This window comes from Pogoniulus pusillus, chromosome 38 (genome assembly GCF_015220805.1).
Source record: "Pogoniulus pusillus isolate bPogPus1 chromosome 38, bPogPus1.pri, whole genome shotgun sequence".
Taxonomy (NCBI): Eukaryota; Metazoa; Chordata; class Aves; order Piciformes; family Lybiidae; genus Pogoniulus; species Pogoniulus pusillus.
The window spans coordinates 5,771,233-5,793,449 of NC_087301.1; the positions used below are offsets into that span (position 1 = coordinate 5,771,233).

Genomic DNA, 22,217 nt, shown 5'->3' on the forward strand with positions numbered 1-22,217 from the left:
CTGTGGTGCTGCAGTGTGCCCCTGCGGGTGGCATCTGTGGCGCAGCAGTGTGCCCCTGTGGGTAGTGTCCATGGCACAGCAGTGTGCCCCTGGGGGCCAAGAGGCCAATGGGATCCTGGGGGGCATTCAGCAGAGTGTGTCCAGCAGATCCAGGGAGCTTCTCCTGCCCCTCTGCTCTGCCCTGGTCAGACCTCATCTTGAGCACTGCCTTCAGTTTGGGGCTCCCCAGTTGCAGAGGGACAGGGATCTGCTGGAGAGAGTCCAAGGGAGGGCTGTGAGGATGATGAGGGGACTGGAGCACTGCCTGGTGAGGAGAGGCTGAGGGCCCTGGGGCTGCTTAGTCTGGAGGAGAGAAGACTGAGAGGGGATTGAATCAATGTTTATCAATATCTGAGGGCTGGGGGTCAGGAGGGGGGGACAGGCTCTGCTCACTGCTCCCTGGGACAGGACAAGCAGCAATGGATGGAAGCTGCAGCACAGGAGGTTCCAGCTCAGCACAAGGGGCAGCTTCTTGGCTGGAAGGGTCCCAGAGCCTGGCACAGGCTGCCCAGAGAGGTTGTGGAGTCTCCTTCTGTGGAGCCTTTGCAGGCCTGTCTGGATGTGTTCCTGTGTGCCCTGAGCTGGATTGTGTGGTCCTGCTCTGGCAGGGGGCTGGACTGGATGAGCTCTTTGGGTCCCTTCCAGCCCTTAACATCCTGTGAGCCTAGGGAAGAGATCAGGGAGTCCAGAGGAGGCCATGAAGGTGATCCAAGGGCCAGAGCAGCTCTGTTGTGAGTACAGGCTGAGGGAGCTGAGGGTGTTCAGGCTGGAGAAGGCTCTGGGGAGACTTTGGAGCTGCCTGCCAGTAGCTGAAGGGATGCTGCAGAAGGACTATTCATGAGGCTATCTGGATACAGGACAAGGGGAAATGGTTTGAAGCTGAGGGTTAGGCTGAAGCTGAGGAAGAAGTTTTTCAGTATGAGGGTGGTGAGAGTCTGGCACAGGCTGCCCAGGGAGGCTGTGGCTGTTCAGGGCCAGGTTGGATGTGATCTTGAGCAGCCAAGTCCAGTTGAGAGGTGTCCCTGCCCATGCTGGAGGAGATGACCTCTGAGGTACCCTCCAGCCTAAACCTTTCCATGGCTTAAATCAGAGACTTTCCTTTCTCATGCTGGGACTGAGGCACCTGCAGGGAAACCTGAGTGGTTTAGGGAGAGGGAATGAGTAGGAGCTCAGCCTGAGTTGGTTGTGCTGGAGATGAGTTGCTGCATGCAAATGTGTGCTGTAGCTGTCTGCAGCTGGGACACTGCAGCCTGGGCAGTGATGGGGCTTAAATCTGCTCAGTGCCAGCTGCTGGGTGCATTGGAGACCCTCCCTGAGTGCAGGGCGTGCTGCCTGCTCCCATGCCACGTTGGAGCAGGCTGAGTAGGTTCCCTCCTCACATCCCTCAGGCTCTGCTCATCCCCCCCTGGATGATAAACCACTTCCCACCTCCTGGATTAGATTTCCCTTCCCACTTCTCACTGGAAGGGATGCTTGGAGTGAGGCTGCCTGTGCTACTGGGAGGGATGTCCTGGCTCAAAGTGTCTCTGCCTTTCAGATGCTCCCAAGCTGCAGGGCCCTGTGGCTGTTTACACCTGGGAAGGGAACCAAGTGAACATCACCTGTGAGGTATTTGCTTACCCCAGTGCTGTCATCTCCTGGTTCCGGGACGGGCAGCTGCTGCCCAGCTCCAACTACAGCAACATCAAGATCTACAACACTCCCTCAGCAAGCTACCTGGAGGTGAGGAAAGGCAGGGAGGGAAGAAGGAGGTATCTGCAGCCAGGAGGGGGCTCAGTGCCATCAAAGCTGCTCCTCACGTTGAAGGACTTAGCTCTTGCTGGCAGGTGGGGTGGGGGTGGGGTGGTGTTTGTGACACAGATAATGAGAGTGGCTGCCAATTACTCCATGGCCAAGGGACAAGCAGGGAAAATCCCTCAGGGGTCAGCCCTGGCACCAGTCACGTTCAGCATCTCTGTGGGTGCCATGGACAGAGGCACTGAGTGCAGCCTCAGCAGGTTTGCTGCCCACACCAAGCTGTGTGGTGCAGCAGCCAGGCTGGAGGGCAGGATCCATCCAGAGGGACCAGCACAGGCTGCAGAGGTGGGCACAAGCCAAGCTCAGGAGGGTCAGCAAGAGCAAGGGCAAGGTCCTGCAGCTGGGTGGAGGCAATGCCAAGCACAAATCCAGGCTGGGCAGTGAGTGGCTGGAGAGCAGCCCTGAGGAGAGGGACTTGGGGGTGCTGCTGGAGGAGAAGCTCAACAGGAGCCAGCAGTGTGCACTTGCAGCCCAGAAAGCCAAGCAGAGCCTGGGCTGCAGCAGCAGAAGTGTGGCCAGCAGGGCCAGGGAGGGGATTCTCCTCCTCTGCTCTGCTGAGAGCCCACCTGGAGTACTGCATCCAGTTCTGGAGCCCCTGGGACAAGAGGGCTGTGGAGATGCTGGAGAGTGTCCAGAGCAGGGCCAGGAGGATGCTCAGAGGCTGCAGCAGCTCTGCTGTGAGCACAGACTGGAAGAGTTGGGGCTGTGCAGGCTGGAGCAGAGGAGGCTCTCAGGGGACCTTCTTGTAGCCTTCCAGGATCTGAAGGGGGCTCCAAAAAAGCTGGGGAGGGACTTTTGAGGCTGAGGGAGTGTCAGGAGCTGGGGGAATGGAGCAAAGCTGGAAGTGGGGAGAGTGAGGCTGGAGGTGAGGAGGAAGTTGTTGAGCAGGAGAGTGGTGAGAGGCTGGAATGGGTTGCCCAGGGAGGTGGTTGAGGCCCCATGGCTGGAGGTGTTTGAGGCCAGGCTGGCTGAGGCTGTGTGCAGCCTGCTCTAGGGTAGGGTGTCCCTGGGCATGGCAGGGGGGTTGGCACTGCCTGCTCCTTGTGCTCCCTTCCAACCCTGCCTGCTTCTATGACTCTGTAATAGAAGACACCAGCTGCTGCCCACTGCTGTTCTGCCCTCTGAGGGCAGCCCTCAGGATGCCAGCACCTGGGCTTGACTGTGCAAAGGGTTTTCTGATCCCTGCTTCCCTTCCACAGGTGACACCAGACTCTGAAAACGACTTTGGGAACTACAACTGCACTGCTGTGAACCGCATTGGGCAGGAGTCCTCCGAGTTCATCCTTGTGCAGGCAGGTGAGCAGCCCAGGCAGGGAGGTGAGGAAAGGCAGCTGAGCTGCCAGAGTGATTGTCCTCTTCTGGGGTGTCTTGGTGGGGGAGCAGGAGAGTCAACTTCTGCTCTGAGACTGCTCATAGGGTTTTGGATCAGGTGAATCATGGCTAACAAGATCCTCAGTATCCAATCTCCTGCTGCTGGAGGGTCTCAAAACCAGCAAAATATTCCTGATAGTGCAGCTGATGCAAGACAGAAACCTCAGAGCAGCACTTGCCAGCCAGAGAGGCCCCAGGGTCTGACTGCAGGGCAATCTGAGAAGGTCTCTGAGTCCTCTTGGAACTGTTGCAGACACAGGTTTAGGAATGGTTAAGACAGAGACAGAGCAGCAACCGAGGAGTGCCCTGGGGAAGAAACACTGGGGACAGAACAGCACCCAAGGAGTGTCCTTGGGAAAGAGAGTGTGGGGACAGAGCAGCACCCAAGGAGTGTCCTGGGGAAGAGACTATAAGGGACAGAGCAGCACCCAAGGAGTGTCCTGGGGAAGAGACTATAAGGGACAGAACAGCACCCAAGGAGTGTCCTGGGGAAGAGACTATAAGGGACAGAGCAGCACCCAAGGAGTGTCCTGGGGAAGAGACTATAAGGGACAGAACAGCACCCAGTGAGTGTCCTGGGGAAAGAGAGTGTGGGGACAGAGCAGCACCCAAGGAGTGCCCTGGGGAGAGTGTGGGGACAGAGCAGCACCCAAGGAGTGCCCTGGGGAAGAGACTATAAGGGACAGAACAGCACCCAGTGAGTGTCCTGGGAAAGAGAGTGTGGGGACAGAGCAGCACCCAAGAAGTGGCCTGGGGAAGAGAGTGTGGGGACAGAACAGCACCCAAGGAGTGTCCTGGGGAAGAGACTATAAGGGACAGAACAGCACCCAAGGAGTGCCCTGGGGGAGAGACTATAAGGGACAGAACAGCACCCAAGGAGTGCCCTGGGGAAGAGTGTAGGGGCAGAACAGTGCCCAGGGATGCTCTTGCCTGGTTGTCCTTCAGAAGGGGCACCTCAGTCTCCATCCTCTCGGGGGGGAGACACAAGGTGAAGGTCTCTGCCCTGTCTAATGAGCATCCTTAAAAGCCCTCTGAGCAGCTGTGCCCTCCTGACCCCAGGCCAATCCCTCTGCTCCACCTCCTCGAGCTGTGGCAGAGCTGTGTCGGCTGCTGCCTGTTTGCTGCTCTCTCTGCCGCCGGAGCCTGGTTCCCAGCGTGTCCTGTGTCCCTTCCTCCCGCAGATACTCCGTCCTCTCCTTCCATTGACAGAGTGGAGCCCTACTCCAGCACTGCCCAGGTGGAGTTCGACGAGCCCGAGGCCACGGGCGGGGTGCCCATCCTCAAGTACAAAGCCGAGTGGAGGGCACTGGGCGAGGGGGAGTGGCACTCCAGGTTGTATGATGCCAAAGAAGGTAGGATGATGAAACTGCCTCCTGCCTGCCTGCCTGTCCTCTAGGGCAAGGTGTCCATAGCTCTGCCATCTCAGCTCCTCTCTGGAGGCCCAGACAGGTTCTCAAACGCTGCCTTTGCAGGGAGGCTTTGCATTGCCAGCTGGAAATGAGCTTCCCCTGTGCTGGCAGCTCTGCAGCATCCTCCTCCAGAGAAGCTGTGGCACAGCTGGGGGCACAGGGTGGTGGCAGCTCTGAGCTTTGCCTGCCCCGGGCTCAGAAGAGGGCTCTGTTGGCTGTCGTGTCCAGCAGGAAGCTGGCGTTTGCTGGTGACCTAAAGCCTGAGCCTTTGCCTTTCCTCCCTTCTTTGTGCCACAGCAAACGTGGAGGGCATGATCACCATCACTGGCCTGAAACCTGAGACCACCTACTCGGTGAGGCTGTCTGCAGTCAACGGCAAAGGTGTGGGTGAGCTCAGCCTGGCGTCAGACTTCAAGACACAACCAGTTCGTAAGTACACCTGAGACCTCCTCCTGCTTCTCTGCTTCTCTCTCCTTGCCTCTTTCCAGGGGATCTCTGCCATGCATGGATGACAGCTCCTCCTCTTGCAGACCTTGCTGCACCCTTTGTTTTGGCTGTGCTTTGGGATCCTGGTGAATCTCTTGACTAATTCAAAACAGGCTTTGATGCTAGGAGGCAGAGGAACTGCTTTGGTTTGCACTGGTTTGTGCCCTGGGTTGCTAGGCTGAAGTTCATCAACCAGAGGCTATGAGAGAGGCTGCATGGGAAAAAAGCAGTGAGCTGAGCAGGGCTTTGCTGGTGGAAATGGCAGGGGGTTGCAAAGCAGAAATGAAGAGGTTCAGCAGATGAACTGGGGAGGGAGAGGGATTGATTCTGTTCTCTGCAGATCACTTCTGTCAGGTGGCTATGCAGCACCTGAGGTGGCTTCCACAGCCTCTTGTCTGCTCTGCTTGGCTGATCTTCCACTCCAGGGGCAGGATCATAGAATGGCTGAGGTTGGAAGGGGCCTCAGAGATCATCTCCTCCAACCTCCCCACCATGGGCAGGGACACCTCTCACCCACACTCCCTTACTCAAGACCTCATCCAACCTGGCCTTGAACAACCCTAGGGAGGAGGCATCCACAGCTTCCCTGAGCAGCCTGTTCCAGAGTCCCACCCTAACATTTTTCCCCTCCTGTTTAAACTAGGAACAAAACAGGCAAGAAATAAAAATCAGGAAGGTTTTTTTTCAGGACAGAAAGGAGAGAAAGAGGAAGAAAAGAAATGCAGAGTGGGTATGGGAGCTGTGTCAAAAGCAGGCAGGGGAGAGATGGTCTCTTAGCCTTGTGCACAACCTCATCCAAGTATTAGGATCTGTATTCAGCTGCCCACACCCCCTGGAGTTCTTCTAAATGCCAAAGGAATGAGCAAGATCTTCTACATCCTGTTCTTCTTCCCACCACTGCACCTATCCTTGTGGATCCTCGTGGATAGCTCTTCTGAAACCTCTCTGCAGGACCTTCCCCTGAGCTCAGAGCTAGCACCGCTCCTAGCCCACCTCTGTGCATGCTTTCAGGAGCCTGTGAGCTGTGCAGGCCTTGGACTTTAGCCTGCCAGCTTCTGCCTCAGCAGAAGTGCTCAGCACCACAGCCCAGCCCCACACATCCTGCTGCTCCCAAATCCCAGCCCCTCTGCAGCCAACTCCATCCCTCAGAGTCCACCTCCAAAGCCGTTGCCATAATCCCTGCGACCTCTACCCCTCTCCCTGGGGTTGCCTTTGAGGCAGCTGGTGGTAGTTTGGTTCTCTTTTTGTTTCCAGCTCCATGCTCCCTCTCTCCTCTTCTCACCACTTCTACATTTTATTTTATTTGTGTGTCTGTCTCTGTCTTTTTTCTTTTCTCTGTGTGTGTGTCTCTTGTGTTCCATCCATGGAAAAACTGCAGGCATCCCCCACTCACGTAAGTGCCTCTGCAATTCTTGTTCTGCACTCTTTATCTCTGCTCCTAGTGTGGTCCTCTAACACCAAATTAGCTTTCCATCTAATCCTGGGGCTTAGAAGTAATTGGGTCCTGCCTGTTTGCTAACAAGACTGACTCTAGAGTAGAAGAGACTCGAAAGGGTTAACACCTTGGTTGTCAAGCATGCAAGTAGTGGTTTGGCTAACAGTAGTAGCTTGGTGACTACAGAGTGGAGTAGTAGAAGCCTTCACCTTTATGCATCCATTGGGAAAAGATAATGCAGGACACACACCCCAAAAAGAAAAGTTTTAGACCAATTAGGAGCCAGAATTTTTAATGCCTTCAGAGTTTTGATAGCAAAAACTTGAAGGGAAAAGGAGGTGGGGGGGGGGGGGAATGATGACAACTTTTGGCCTCTCCTTTTAAAGAGTCCTTGGAGCAGGCTTCCAGCACTTGTGTCAGTTGGGTGCTCAAACCTTCTTCCTCAATCAAAAGCTGCATCTTGGAGGTCTCTGATTCTATGTGTGCCTCCTACCCCCACCACACAATGTGCTCAGAGAGCTGTGCTGGAGGTGCTGAATTCAAGTCAGACCTTGGCTGCTCCACAGTGACAGCTAAAAGAAACCCTCTTGGAGCAGCTGGGAGGGATTAGGCAAGATGAATAACCTGTGTTCATTTTGCTGTCCAGGTGATGATTGTTAATAAGTGTGAAAGCCATTTATTAACGTGAATACTGGCCAGAAAACTTACTCACAGCTTCAAAACTGCACAGGTTGGAAATTCATACGGGCAGGGGACAGGCAAAACCTGAGCAGATGCTTCTTAAAGTGGCAAATGCAAATAGGATACTGGAAGAGGCTTTTAAGTACTTCAAAGTATAAACCAGACAGCACCCAAAGCATGTGGAAGGAATTGTGTCTTGTTGGCTGCTGCTGAGACTTGATTCACAGTATCACAGTATCATCAGGGTTGGAAGAGACCTCACAGATCATCAAGTCCAACCCTTTACCACAGAGCTCAAGGCCAGACCATGGCACCAAGTGCCACGTCCAGTCCTGCCTTGAACAGCTCCAGGGACAGCGACTCCACCACCTCCCCAGGCAGCCCATTCCAGTGTCCAATGACTCTCTCAGGGAAGAACTTTCTCCTCACCTCCAGCCTAAATCTCCCCTGGTGCAGCCTGAGGCTGTGTCCTCTTGTTCTGGTGCTGGCCACCTGAGAGAAGAGAGCAACCTCCTCCTGGCCACAACCACCCCTCAGGTAGTTGCAGACAGCAATAAGGTCTCCCCTGAGCCTCCTCTTCTCCAGGCTAACCAATCCCAGCTCCCTCAGCCTCTCCTTGTAGGGCTGTGCTCAAGGCCTCTCCCCAGCCTCGTTGCCCTTCTCTGGACATGCTCAAGCATCTCAATGTCCCTCCTAAACTGGGGGGCCCAGAACTGAACACAGCACTCAAGGTGTGGTCTAACCAGTGCAGAGTGCAGGGGCAGAATGACCTCCCTGCTCCTGCTGGCCACACCATTCCTGATGCAGGCCAGGATGCCACTGGCTCTCTTGGCCACCTGGGCACACTGCTGGCTCATATTCAGGCAGGTATCAATCAGCACCCCCAGATCCCTCTCTGTCTGGCTGCTCTCAGCCACTCCAACCCCAGCCTGTATCTCTGCATGGGGTTGCTGTGGCCAAAGTGCAGCACCCTGCACTTGGAGCTATTGAACCCCATCCCATTCTTCTCAGGCTTCTGGGGAAAGGAGGCAGACAGTCTTGTCTCCTGGCTGCTCTGCATGATCTGTGTACCTCCAGGACCTGTATTCCTAGCAGGTGACTCAGGTGCAGGCAGGATGTCTTGCCAGGGGCAGCCTCAGCACAGCGTCGCGCCGGGGGCTAGGCAAGCCGACCGCCTGCAGGCATTTAGAGCCTGCTCCTGGTAAGCTCTCCAGGCAAATTCAGGATGCAAAACGAGGCAGCAGCAGCCTCATGCTGCCTGCTTATCCCTTTTAGCAACATCCAGCCCAAGACTAGTGGAGCACTGGGCACAGGTCAGCCAATCAGAATGGCACTTTGCCAAGCCTCACTGTACTAGGTGAAGCCAAGGCTTTCGCCCTCCCCTCCCACAGCTGCCTCCCCCCAGCACAGAAGGAGGAGCAGGGGGACAGGGGAAGATTCCTGGGCAAGCCAGCATGGATAAGCCTATGTTTGCCCCATCAAGCCTACAGCCACAGCAGCCACTTTGAAAAGTGGCTTCGTGCTGAGCTCTTCTTATCCCCATGGTGGCCTGGGCAAGCTTTAGGAAGTTGCTGGCAAATCCTTTGGCAGTTCTGAAGCTGAAGGAAAAGAAAAACAAAAACAAAGAAAAACAAACAAACAAACAAAAAAAAAAAAACCACTCAGCTATTTATTTATTTATTTATTTTAGGGGTTTTCTGCTGTCATTTGGGGTTAGGTTGATTTTTAAGTTGGGATTTTGAATTCTAAGCTGAGATTTTGAATTCTAAGATGAGATTTTTTTAATTCTAAAATGGGATTCTGAATTCTAAAGTGGGATTTTGAATGCTGAGGTTTTGAATTCTAAGATGAGATTTTGAATTCTAAGATGAGATTTTGAATTCTAAGATGAGATTCTGAATTCTAAAGTGGGATTTTGAATGCTGAGGTTTTGAATTCTAGCTGAGATTTTGAATTTGAAGCTGGGATTCTGAATTCTAAGCTGATATTCTGAATTCTAAGCTGAGGTTTTGAATTCTAAGCTGAGCTTTTGAATTCTAAGTTGAGCTTTTGAATTCTAAGATGAGCTTTTGAATTCTAAGCTGGGATTCTGAATTCTAATCTGGGATTTTGAATTCTAAAATGAGATTTGGAATTCTAAGATGGAATTTTGAATTAGAAGCTGAGATTGTGAATTAGAAGCTGAGATTGTGAATTAGAAGCTGAGATTGTGAATTTAAAGCTGAGATTGTGAATTCAAAGCTGGCATTTTGAATTCTAATCTGGGTTTTTGAATTCTGAGCTGGGATTTTGATGTATTTAAGATGAGATTTTGGATTCTTTTTTATGATGCAGTTTGGATTTGATTTTTTTTTTAAGGCTGTCATTTTATTTGACTTATTGAAGCTGCAAGTTTGGGTTGATTTTGTTTTTTCATTCCTAAGCTGTGATGTTGATTTGATTTTTTTTACAGATGTAGTCAGGATCTTTTTTTAAGCTGTGATTTGGATCTTATTTGATTGTTGTGAGATGCAATTTCGATTTTATTTGATTTTTAAGCTGTAGTTCTGGTTGTTGTGAGCTGTAGCTTTGGTTTTATTTCTTTTTGAGGCTGTAGCTTTGATTTTATTGGATTGTTGTAAGCTGTAGCTTTGATTTGATTGGATTTTGAAGCTGTAGTTTTGATTTAGTTGATTGTTTTAGGATGTAGTTTTGATTTTGTTTCCTTTTGAAGCTGTAGCTTTGATTTTGTTTCATTTTGAGGCTGTAACTGATTTTGTTTGGTTTTTAAGCTATAATTTTGCTTTTATTTGATTGTGGTAAGATGTAGCTTTGATTTTTTTTCATTTTGAGGCTGAAACTTTGCTTTTATTTGATTTTTAAGCTGTAGTTTTGATTTTATTTCATTTTGAGGCTGTAATTTTACTTTTATTTGATTGTTTTATGATGTAGCTTAGATTTTATTTAATCTGAAGCTGTAGCTTTGATTTTATTTCATTTTGAGGCTGCAATTTTGATTTTATTTGATTGTTTTAAGATGTAGCTTAGATTTTATTTCATTTTGAAGCTGTAATTTTGCTTTGATTGTTTTAAGCTGTAGCTTAGATTTTATTTAATTTGAAACTGTAGCTTTGATTTTATTTCATTTTGAGGCTGTAGCTTTGGTTTTATTTGATTGTTGTGAGATGTAGCTTTGGTTTTCTTTGATTTTTAAGCTGTAACTTTGATTTTCTTTGATTTTTAAGCTGTAGCTTTGATTTTATTTCATTTTGAGGCTGCAATTTTGCTTTTATTTGATTGTTTTAAGCTGTAGCTTTGATTTTATTTCATTTTGAAGCTGTAATTTTGCTTTTATTTGATTGTTTTAGGATGTAGCTTATATTTTATTGAATTTGAAGCTGTAGCTTTGATTTTATTTCATTTTGAGGCTGTAGCTTTGGTTTTATTTGATTGTTGTGAGATGTAGCTTTGGTTTTCTTTGATTTTTAAGATGTAACTTTGATTTTCTTTGATTTTTAAGCTGTAGCTTTGATTTTATTTCATTTTGAGGCTATAGCTTTGATTTTATTTGATTTTTAAGCTGTAGCTTTCATTTTATTTCATTTTGAGGCTGTAGCATTGATTTTATTTGATTGTTTTAAGATGTAGCTTGGATTTTATTTCATTTTGAGGCTGTAGCTTTGATTTTGTTTGATTTTTAAGCTGTAGCTTTGATTTTCTTTGATTTTCAAGCTGTAGCTTTGATTTTATTTCATTTTGAGGCTGTAACTTTGATTTTATTTGATTGTTGTAAGCTGTAGCTTTGATTTTATTTGATTTTGAAGCTGTAGTTTTGATTATATCTGATTTTGAAGCTGTAATTTTGATTTTATTTGGTTGTTGTAAGCTGTAGCTTTGCTTTTCTTTGATTTTTAAGATGGAACCTTGCTTTAATTTGATTTTGAAGCTGCAGCTTTGTTTTTATTTGGTTTTGAAGCTGCAGCTTCGATTCTTTTCTAAGCTGTAATTTTGAGTTTGATTTTTGTCTAAGCTGTGATTTTCCTACGCTTCAATTTGGCTTTGATTGTCTTAAGCTGTAGATTTCCTCTTCTTTTCTGTAATTTTGAGTTTCTTTGATTGCTGTGAGCTGCAGTTTTGATTTTATTTGATTTTTAAGCTGCAATTTGATTTTATTTCCCCCCCCCTAAGCTGTAATTTTGATTTGTTCTTTTTTTAAGCTGTCAGTTTTGAGTTTATTTGATTGTTGTGAGCTGCAATTTTGCTTTTGATACTTTTTTTTTCCTGAGCTGTGATTTCTCTAAGCTGCAACTTTGATTTGATTGTTTTAAGATGTAGTTTTGGCCTTATTTTTTAAGCTGTGATTTGGATCTTATTTTGCTGCTCTAAGCTGTAATTTTGGTTTGACTTGATTTTGAACCTGTAATTTGGATTGTTTTCAAGCTGTAATTTGATTTATTTTTTCCTAAGCTGTAATTTTTATTTGATATTTTAAGATGTAGCTTTGATCTATTTTAAACTCTAACTTAGACCTTATTTGATCCTTGTGAGCTGCAATTTTGATTTTGATTTTTTTCCACCTGTAGTTTTGATTGGAATTTTAAGATGCAGTTTTGAATCTTATTTTTTAAGCTCTAATTTTGATCTTATTTGATTCTGAGCTCTAATTTCAATTGGATTTGATTTGTAAAATGTAGTTTTGATCTTAATTTTTAAGCTCTAATTTTGATCTTATTTGATTCTAAGCTCTATTTTCAATTGGATTTGATTTTTAAGATGTAGTTTTGATCTTAATTTTTGAGCTCTAATTTTGATCTTATTTGATTCTGAGCTCTAATTTCAATTGGATTTGATTTTTAAGATGTAGTTTTGATCTTAATTTTTGAGCTCTAATTTTGATCTTATTTGATTCTGAGCTCTAATTTCAATTGGATTTGATTTTTAAGATGTAGTTTTGATCTTAATTTTTAAGCTCTAATTTTGATCTTATTTGATTCTAAGCTCTAATTTCAATTGGATTTGATTTGTAAGATGTAGTTTTGATCTTATTTTTTGAGCTCTAATTTTGATCTTATTTGATTCTGAGCTCTAATTTCAATTGGATTTGGTTTTTAAGCTGTAACTTTGATTTGCTTTTTAAGCTGTAACTTTGATTTGGTTTTTAAGCTGTAACTTTGATTTGGTTTTTAAGCTGTAACTTTGATTTGATTTTTAAGCTGTAACTTTGATTTGGTTTTTAAGCTATAACTTTGATTTTTTTAAGTGGCAATGTGGACCTTATTTGATTGTTTTAAAGCTGTAATTGGGTTTTTTCCCTAAGCTGTAATTTTGATTTCTTTAAAGATGTAGTTTGGATCTTATTTCTTAAGCTGTAATTTTGATCTCATTTGATTGTTGTAAGCTGCTATTTTGATTTTATTTGATTTTTCTAAGCTGTTATTTGACTTTTCTAAGCTGTAATTTTGATTTCTTTGAAGATGTAGTTTGGATCTTATTATTTTAAGCTGTAATTTAGATGATTTAATTTTTTTTTCAGCTTTGATTTGACTTTTCCCAGCTGTAATTTGACTTTTCCCAGCTGTAATTTGATTTCTCTCAGTTTTAATTTTGATTTGTTTAAAGAAGTAGTTTGGATCTTATTTCTTTTAACCTGTAATTTTGGTTTGATTTGATTTTTTTAAGCTTTCATTTTGATTTTATTTGATTTTTCTCAGCTGTAATTTTGATTCCTTTCAAGATGTAGTTTTCATCTTATTTTTTTAAGCTGTAATTTTGGTTTTATTTGAATTTTTCAGCTTTATTTTTTATTTGATTTGATTTTTCTCAGCTGCAATTTGAATTTTCTAAGGTGTGGTTTTGATTTCTTTAAAGATGTAGGTTTTGATCTTATTTTTTAAGCTGTAATTTTGGTTTGATTTTAATTTTTAAGCTTTAATTTTGATTTGATTTGATTTTTCTCAGCTGCAGCTTTGATTTCTTCCAAGATGTAATTTTGATCTTATTTTTTAAGATGTAATTTTGGTTTGATTTGAATTTTTAAGCTTTAATTTTGATTTGATTTGATTTTTCTCAGCTGCAGCTTTGATTTCTTCCAAGATGTAATTTTGATCTTATTTTTTAAGATGTAATTTTGATGAGTTGATTTTTCCCAGCTCAAATTTGACTTTTCCCAGCTGTAATTTTGATTTCTTTCAAGATGTAGTTTTCATCTTAACTTTTAAGCTGTAATTTTAGTTTGATTTGGGTGGGTTTTTTTTAGCTGTAATTTTATTTGATTCCTTTTAAGCTGCAACTTTGATTTGATTTATTATTATTATTATTAAGCTGTAATTAGAGGATTTTAATCATTCCTATTCTATTTTCCCTATAAACATTTGATGATAGGAAAGTTTGGACTTAGTGGAGCAGCAGCAGGATGAGTGGATGAGTGACCACAGTGGATAAAGGGATGGATAGGTAGAGCTGTAAATGGCAGCAGCTGCAGAGAGCTGACTGGGAGATGAGTTTCCAGAACATCTGTGCCTAAAACTTGTGCCTGGAGTGGTTTGGATGCTGTTAACTTGAGGAGGAGATATCCCCCAGGTGAAGTTTCACCACGGTTGGTGTCATCACCAGCAGGATGATGATTTGGTACAGGTCATTCTGAGACAGGTGTGGTCCTGCAGCCCCAGAGAGGAGATCAGAGCTCAGCAATTCAGGCTCTGTGCAAAAAAGCCTGAAAAGGGGAAAGATTCCCATTGAGAGGAGGGGGGAAAGAAGATGAAAAGCTTTTGTGTCAGCCAGGTGGATAGATCTGACTGCCAAGCCTCGTGGTCATCACTTGGGGATGTGTGTGTGTGGCTTTGGAGAACATGAAATCATAGATTCATGAATGGGATGGGTTAGAAGGCACCTTGGAGGTCATCTCCTTCCAACCCCCCTGCCATGGGCAGGTTGCCCAAGGAGGATGTGTTTACAGGGAGGGTGAGGAGACACTGGCACAGGTTGGGCAGGGAGGTTGTGGAGCACAGAGAGGGAGGGTGAGGAGACACTGGCACAGGTTGCCCAGGGTGGTTGTGGAGCACAGAAGCACAGAATGTGATCAAAGATCACATTCTGTGCTTCTGTGCTCCACAACCACCCTGGAGGTGTTCAAGGCCAGGTTGGATGAGCCTTTGAGCACCCTGGGCTGGTGGGAGGTGTCCCTACCCATGGCATGGGCTTGGCACTGGATGATCTTGAAGGTCCTTTCCAGCCCATTCCATGAATCTCTGAACTCAAGAGGGTGCAAAATGCAGGCTGGCAAAGTGCATTTGCTTTGGCTTGAGCTGCCCATTCTCCTTCCTTGCTCCTTTGCCTTCTAAAGCTGGCAGTGGGATGCTGCCAGCCTCCAGAAATCCCAGGGCTTCATGGGCTAGCAACATGGCAACCTAGGTTGCTGTTTGGGCCAAAGTAGGCAAAATGCTGGAGCTGTCTTTGAATCCAGAGCTTCAAAACTCGTAGGGATGACAGAGCATCAGTAGTGAGCCCTGGAGCCAGAGCTTGCTGCAGGAGCTGTCCCCGTGGGAGAGGCATTGGCAAAGAGCAGCAGCAGGGCACAGCTTGTGCAGCCTCTTCAGGTAACTCTGTGATGCCAGGATCTTCCAGAAGGGTTCAGCATCATTTTTCTCTCTCCTTTCTGTCACCCCTGCCTCTTTTAACTCCTGCCCATGCCACACTTCCCCTTTACATCTCTTCTGTCCTTCATCTTTCCATAGCAACTCAGCCTCTTGCTGACCCTGCGAGCTCAGAGCCACCGAGTGAGTAGATGGGAGCTGCATCCCCTTGCTGCAGAGTGCTGTTTGTCCTTCTGGAGCCTTTGTATCCAGGGAACTAAAGCCCTTGCACCTCATTTTCTTGATGTCTCTTAACCAACAGCCTGCCCTTGATGTGTTGTGTGAGCATGCCAAGACCCCAGCATGGTGCCAACCTTCCTGCCCTCTCAGCATGGGGTAAAAAGTGGAAACAGAAGATTGAGAAGAAACTTGGAGGGGAGAGAAAGTAAAGGAGAAAAAATCCCCCAGCAGTGAAATGTTCATTTAATAGAATCATAGAATCAGTCAGGGTTGGAAGGGACCACAAGGAGCAGGCAGTCCCAACCCCCCTGCCATGCCCAGGGACACCCTACCCTAGAGCAGGCTGCACACAGCCTCAGCCAGCCTGGCCTCAAACACCTCCAGCCATGGGGCCTCAACCCCCTCCCTGGGCAACCCATTCCAGCCTCTCACCACTCTCCTGCTCAACAACTTCCTCCTCACCTCCAGCCTCACTCTCCCCACCTCCACCTTTGCTCCATTCCCCCCACTCCTGACACTCCCTCACACCCTCAAAAGTCCCTCCCCAGCTCTTTTGGAGCCCCCTTCAGATCCTGGCAGGCCACAAGAAGGTCCCCTGGGAGCCTCCTCTGCTCCAGCCTGCACAGCCCCAACTCTTTCAGTCTGTGCTCACAGCAGAGCTGCTGCAGCCTCTCAGCATCCTCCTGGCCCTGCTCTGGACACTCTCCAGCATCTCCACATCCCTCTTGTCCCAGGGGCTCCAGAACTGGATGCAGGACTCCAGGTGGGCTCTCATCAGAGCAGAGCAGAGGAGGAGAATCCCCTCCCTGGCCCTGCTGGCCACACTGCTGCTGCTGCAGCCCAGGCTCTGCTTGGCTTTCTGGGCTGCAAGTGCACACTGCTGGCTCCTGCTGAGCTTCTCCTCCAGCAGCACCCCCAAGTCCCTCTCCTCAGGGCTGCTCTCAGCCACTCACTGCCCAGTCTGGAGTTGTGCTTGGCATTGACTCCACACAGCTGCAGGACCTTGCCCTTGTTCTTGTTGAACCTCCTGAGCTTGGCTTGTGCCCACCTCTGCAGCCTGTGCAGGTCCCTCTGGATGGATCCTGCCCTCCAGCCTGGCTGCTGCACCACACAGCTTGGTGTGGGCAGCAAACTTGCTGAGGCTGCACTCAGTGCCTCTGTGCACGGCACCCACAAAGACATGCAAAGAAGTGCAGGCAGGCACAGGGCAGGTAAGTGCAGGAGACCCAGGGTGAGGAAATGCAAGGAAGTGCAAGGAGGCACAGGGCAGGGAAGTGTAAGGAGATACAGGGTGAGGAAGTGCAAAGAGACACAGGGTGAGGAAGTACAGGGAAGTTCAGGCAGGCTCAGGGCAGGGAAGTGCAAGGAGGCACAGGGTGAGGAAGTGCAAGGAAGTTCGGGCAGGCATAGGGCAGGGAAGTGTAAGGAGACACAGAGCAGGGATGTGCAGGCAGGCATAGGGCAGGGAAGTGTAAGGAGACACAGGGCAGGGATGTGCAGGCAGGCATAGAGCAGGGAAGTGTAAGGAGACACAGGGCAGGGATGTGCAGGCAGGCATAGGGCAGGGAAGTGTAAGGAGACACAGGGCAGGGATGTGCAGGCAGGCATAGGGCAGGGAAGTGTAAGGAGACACAGGGCAGGGATGTGCAGGCAGGCCCAGAGCAGTTTTCTCTCTCTGGCAGTGGTTGCATTTAGCAGGGCACATCCCTCTGCAGTGCCAAGCTCTGCCTTCAGTGCCCCTGGAGCTGCACCCTGCCCACCTCCCCCCGCGCTGCCGCTCCGCACCGCCGTCGTTACTCCCTTTTCTCTTCCAGCAGCCCTGTGGATCCCTTCAGCATTCCAGAACCACCCCACAGTAATTTCTCTTTCCTCCTCGACTCAGTCCTTAACCAGCAGTGATGCAGCTGTGCCCATCACCCCCCTCCCTCCCACCCCAAAGCCATAACTCTGTGCCTCGATGTGTTTCTTCTCTCCCCAGGTTGGTTTCTCGCTCTCTCTCTCTTCCCCACTCTGATAGATGCTGGCTAAAGTGGTTTGGTTAATTGTGTGGTTTGCTTGGTTTGGTGGTTTGGTGGTTTCTGTTTCTTTTTTTTTTGGCCCTTGCCCATTGTTCACATCAGTTTTTTAATTCTTTTGTGTTTTCCATGTGACCTCCTCCACTTTCCTTTCAACCACATCATGTGCGTGCCCTATCCATGTGCCTTTGTCATGTGGCTTGCATGGTGCTGATGATGTCGTCCACGCTGGTCAACAGAAGGTAAAACAAACCAACCAACCAACAACCCACTTTGTTCTGATTGGGTGCCTTTAGATTTTTTGGTTTTTTTGGGGGGGGGGTTGAAGATTCTCTCCCCCCAGGGAGCTTCTTCCCAATCCCCTCGCTCCCAAAAGCCTCCTCCGAAGCCTTAACGGAGGAGTCGCCACTCTTTTGCCTCTGGAGAATGCAGCTGAGCTTGGAAAGGAAAAGCCTTGGGAGGGGGAAAAGGCAAAAGAGGGGCAAAAAAAACATTCAATCACATGGCTCAGTCATTTGCTTCTTCCAGCAGGCAGCATCTAAAGCTCTCTCTGAGGTTGCAGTGAGGTGTGGGTAAAGGAGCGGAGATGTTGGAGCCTTCTGGGCAGGTTTTATGATCATAGAATCAACCAGGTTGGAAGAGACCTCCAAGATCATCCAGTCTGAGTACAAAGTGTGTGTGTACTCAGTGTGCACAGTGTGTGTGTGCACTCAATGTGCACAGTGTGTGTGTACTCAGTGTGCACAGTGTGTGTGTGCACTCAATGTGCACAGTGTGTGTGTACTCAATGTGCACAGTGTGTGTGTGCACTCAAGGTACACATCGAGTTAGAATCACAGAATCAGTCAGGGTTGGAAGGGACCCCAAGGAGCAGCCAGTGCCAACCCCTCTGCCATGCCCAGGGACACCCTACCCCAGAGCAGGCTGCACACAGCCTCAGCCAGCCTGGCCTCAAACACCTCAAAATAAATTGTGAGACACTGGCACAGGTTGTCCAAGGAGGTTGTGGAACACAGACAGGGAGGATCATAGAATCACAGAATCAGCCAGGCTGGAAGAGAGCTCCAAGCTCAGCCAGCCCAACCTAGCACCCAGCCCTGCCCAACCAACCAGACCATGGCACTAAGTGCCCCAGCCAGGCTTGGCTGCAACACCTCCAGCCACAGCCACTCCACCACCTCCCTGGGCAGCCCATTCCAATGCCAATCACTCTCTCTGACAACAACTTCCTCCTAACATCCATCCTGAACCTGCCCTGGCACAGCTCCAGGCTGTGTCCCCTTCTTCTGTTGCTGGCTGCCTGGCAGCAGAGCCCAACCCCACCTGGCTACAGCCTCCCTGCAGGCAGCAATGAGCTCTGCCCTGAGCCTCCTCTGCTGCAGGCTGCACCCCCCCAGCTCCCTCAGCCTCTCCTCACAGGGCTGTGCTCCAGGCCCCTCCCCAGCCTTGCTGCCCTTCTCTGGTTTGGTGCTTACAACACAGAGCATTAAAAATTGAAGGCTGTATTTAGCCAGGTAATGAAAAAGAGCATCCAGCCTCCCTTTCATGGATACACACAATGGGTTGGAAGGAACCTTCAAGATCATCCAGTTTCAACTCCCCTGCTAAGGGCAGGGACACCTCCCAGCAGCCCCAGGTTGCTCAAGGGCTAATCCAGCCTGGCCTTGAACACCTCCAGGGAGGTTGTGGGGCACAGAAGCACAGAATGTGATCAAAGATCACATTCTGTGCTTCTGTGCCCCACAACCTCCCTGGGCAACCTGTGCCAGTGTCTCCTCACCCTCCCTGGGCAACCTGTGCCAGTGTCTCCTCACCCTCCCTGTGTCCAGTGAGTGCTAAGCAAGTCAGGTTGTGCTTTAAGAAAGAAATGTGTTTATTATGAGTAAAACTCAACTCAGCTGAGGTGGGATTTGGGTTTTTAATGCAGTTGTATCTCCAGGCACACACACAGAGTGGGGTGCTGGGAGCTGAGCTTGGCAGAGTTTTTGCATCACCTCTTGCCAGGTCATCTCATTGCCCTCACAGCTCAGAGCATGGCCAAGGGGACTCACTCTGAGCTCATTTCCCAGCAGCAGTTCCTGTAGGTGGTGATCTCCTTGCAATCAAGAAGCAAATGAATGAGCCTTGCAGCTTGAAATCAGTCCCCAAGTGCCTATCAGTGAAAACAGTTCCTTGAGCACTGTGATTTTTACATCTTCTCTTCCTACCCTGTGCATAACTCAAGGGGAGGAGGGAGGGGAAAGTCCTGCTTTTCTGCTTCCCCAGCTAAAGAAATCCTTCTGGACAGAAGGAAGTGAATTGACTTTTGTTCAGCCTGAACTCTGAAATCATCCTATGGCTTTGGACCACCACCCAGGGCAGGGTTTAGGCTGGGGTTTGCCAGGAACACCAAACTAACACCAGTAACCTTTCCACATGACTGCATGGATGGAAGCAGCCTCTCTGCCCCCAGCTTTCTCTCTCTCTGGCCAAAACCCAGGAGGGCTGAAGACTTTGGCTCGTTTTTGCATGGTCTGTTCTCGTTCCTGGTTTTTGCCTGTTGCTGTTTGCTTCTCCTGTGTGCATTCTGAAGCCTCCCTACCTGTTCTTTTCTCCCCTCTGTCTGTTTGCCACTCATGGAAGCTTCTCCCAGCTGATGCTTATGTGGAGTTGTGACAGGAGCTCTCAGTCCTGTTCTCTTTACCTGATGGTCAAAGCTTGCAGAAATCAGCTGCTTCCTCCTTCCTGTGTTGCAGAAGTCACCAGAGGTTGCAGCTCTGAGCACAGGGTGCAGGATCTTTCTTCAGTGCCAGCTGGGCAAGGATTTAAGCTGGCAGTTAAGCAGGTCTGGTGACCACTTTGAGCTGCTCCTCAAAGGTGAGCAGGAGAAGCACATCTGAGAGGAGCAGGGAGGAGATGCAGCACGAAAGCTCTGGGCTCACTGCTGCCTTCCAGCACTCACCCAGTGCCTTCTGAGCTGCTTTTTGCACATCCCTCAGCCAGAGCTGCTCAGCAGTGTCACAGCCCAGAGGGAGAACACAAGGTCCTGCATCCCTGCTGCAGCAGAAGGAGTCCTAAGCAGAGAGGTGGCTGCAGAATGCCACTGCAGAGGGAGTTTGGAGTGCTCGCAGCTGCCTGCTCTCAGCTGCAGCATCCCTGGGGGTGTGCTTTAAGGGTCCCCCCCGGGGGTGTGCTTTAAGGGTCCTCCATTCTGTGGGTGGAACTGGCAGACTTCTGCAACATCTGCAGTCAGTGCAAGTGGGAGATGCCCAGGCATGCAGCATCCCTCTGCAATGCACCTTGGCTTGGCAGCCCCCATGCTGTAGGGAGGGTGCATGTTCTGTGAGCATGAGTTTCTCCTCTAACCTGCTGCCCACAACCTTTTCTCTTCAGCTACTGACATCTTGACTCATCCTAGGGATGCTGACTCTGCTGGACTAAACTTTCCCCACTAAACTTCTTCCTCACACTAACTCACTTTGGATTTTGCAGCCCTGTGTCTGGATTACATCTGGTAAACTAAAGGCCCCGAGTTTATGGAGAGAGAGCTAAAGTGTTCTCCAGCAGGACTTGCACTGCTCCACCTGCTGTGTCGCTGCCACCAGGGGAGGTTCTCCTCTCCAGGATGCTTCTCAGAGCAGAGATGTGTTTGCAGGGTTGGAGAAGGAAGGAGGCAGGAGGTAGCCACTAGGCAATTCCAAGTGCAGGGAGCTTTGAGCAGGGAGGGTGATGGATCAGCCTGGGTAAGGTACAGCAGCAGCTCTGGCACTTGCCACCTTGCCAGAGGATTGTTCCTCCATGGCTTAACCTTGGTGTGATCAGTCCCTGTAAAACCTGTTTGTGGTAGAGGAGAGCTCCAGTTCCAGATGTGCAAGGTCCCACTTTCAAGATCCCTTCACTTCATCAGCTCTCTGGGGTGAGAGTGGGAAGGAGGACCAAGGAGGTGTTGCTCTTCAGCTGTCTAGTTACCAGCACAGCCATTCCTCAGGCCTGCCACAGCTGCCAGCATAGAATCAGGCAGGTTGGCAGAGAGCTCCAAGCTCAGCCAGCCCAACCTAGCCCCCAGCCCTGCCCAACCAACCAGACCATGGCACTAAGTGCCCCAGCCAGGCTTGGCTGCAACACCTCCAGGCATGGTGATTCCACCACCTCCCTGGGCAGCCCATTCCAATGCCAATCTGTGAAGAGCAGAGTGCTGCCCATGGGGATTTCAGCAGTGCCAAAGGCTCAGTGTGCAGCCAGACAAGCAGCCAGGAGTGCCCTGCTCCAGCTGTTACTGGCAGGTAGTTTATTCTTTGGAGGGAGTGGGGGAGAAGCAATGGCAGGACAGGAGATTTTGCTCCTGGTTGGCAGCTGTGGCTCAGTTACTGCAGTGCCAAATCAACTACGTGGTCAGAACCAGGAGCCACTGCAGTGATGGGTTTGGGGGTTAGGGTTGAGGAAGGAAAAGACTGAGGAAGGAAAAGAGATTGAGGAAGGAAAAGAATCTAACTGCTGGGAGAATCTGATCTCATCAGTGTGTCTAGGGGAGGTGCTGCTGCTCCTGCAGGGCTCCTTTGTTCTTGTCCCGTTCTCAATCAGCAGGTGCTGGAAGCATTCAGGGTCAGAGGGAAGTGTGGGCTGGGATGACCTCTCCAGAGGTGCAGCCCTCAGTTAGTTGGCTTCCAGGATAAAAATCCTGGATCAGTAAAGGAGGTTGGTAGACTGGTGTGGCCCTGGCACTTTGGGACGTGGTTTGGTGGCCGTGGTGGTGTTGGGTTGAGGCTTGGGTTTGATTCTAGAGAGCCTTTCCGACCCAGACAGCTCTCTGATGCTCTGAAGTTAAGTTACCCAGCCCTCGGGTGGCTGCAGAGGAATGGCAGAGCTGAGGTTCAGCAGAGGTGTGGGGAGGTTTGGGGTCTTTTTTTTCCCCCCTTGTTTTTCTGCTGGGCTGCAAACAGGGTACTTTGTGCCTGTTCGAGGGCTGATGAGGTCCAGCCTGGGCTCTGGCGGCTGCTTAGAGCAGCGTAAGCTGGAGGAGGAGATGCAGGGATGGGATTCAGTCTGTGCTTTAGCACACTCGCTGAAGTGAGCAGCGGTTCTCTGACCCCCTCCCCCCAACCCCGGGGGTGCCGGCTCCCCCTGTCCCCCTCGGGGGCGCTGGTTCCTCCTGCCCCCCACCCCCTCACCCCGGGGGTGCTGCGCTGGCTCCCTCTGCCCCCCCGGCGGGCCACTG

General features: G+C 49.3%; 1 protein-coding gene across 8 annotated transcripts in view; it reads left to right on the plus strand.

Annotated features, from left to right (window-relative positions):
* The window catches only part of NCAM1 (neural cell adhesion molecule 1), a 119,386-nt gene that overhangs the window by 74,006 nt on the left and 23,163 nt on the right, over positions 1 to 22,217 (plus strand). For 5 of the 8 annotated variants that reach the window (XM_064173223.1, XM_064173219.1, XM_064173224.1 and 2 more), the window contains 4 exons: positions 1,577 to 1,761; positions 3,036 to 3,132; positions 4,389 to 4,559; positions 4,914 to 5,045. In XM_064173223.1, the coding sequence (XP_064029293.1) occupies positions 1,577 to 1,761; positions 3,036 to 3,132; positions 4,389 to 4,559; positions 4,914 to 5,045 (585 nt within the window). Of the gene's footprint in view, positions 1 to 1,576; positions 1,762 to 3,035; positions 3,133 to 4,388; positions 4,560 to 4,913; positions 5,046 to 6,480; positions 6,496 to 22,217 lie in introns of all 8 variants that reach the window. The other 3 variants (XM_064173218.1, XM_064173220.1, XM_064173221.1) reach the window with 1 other exon arrangement.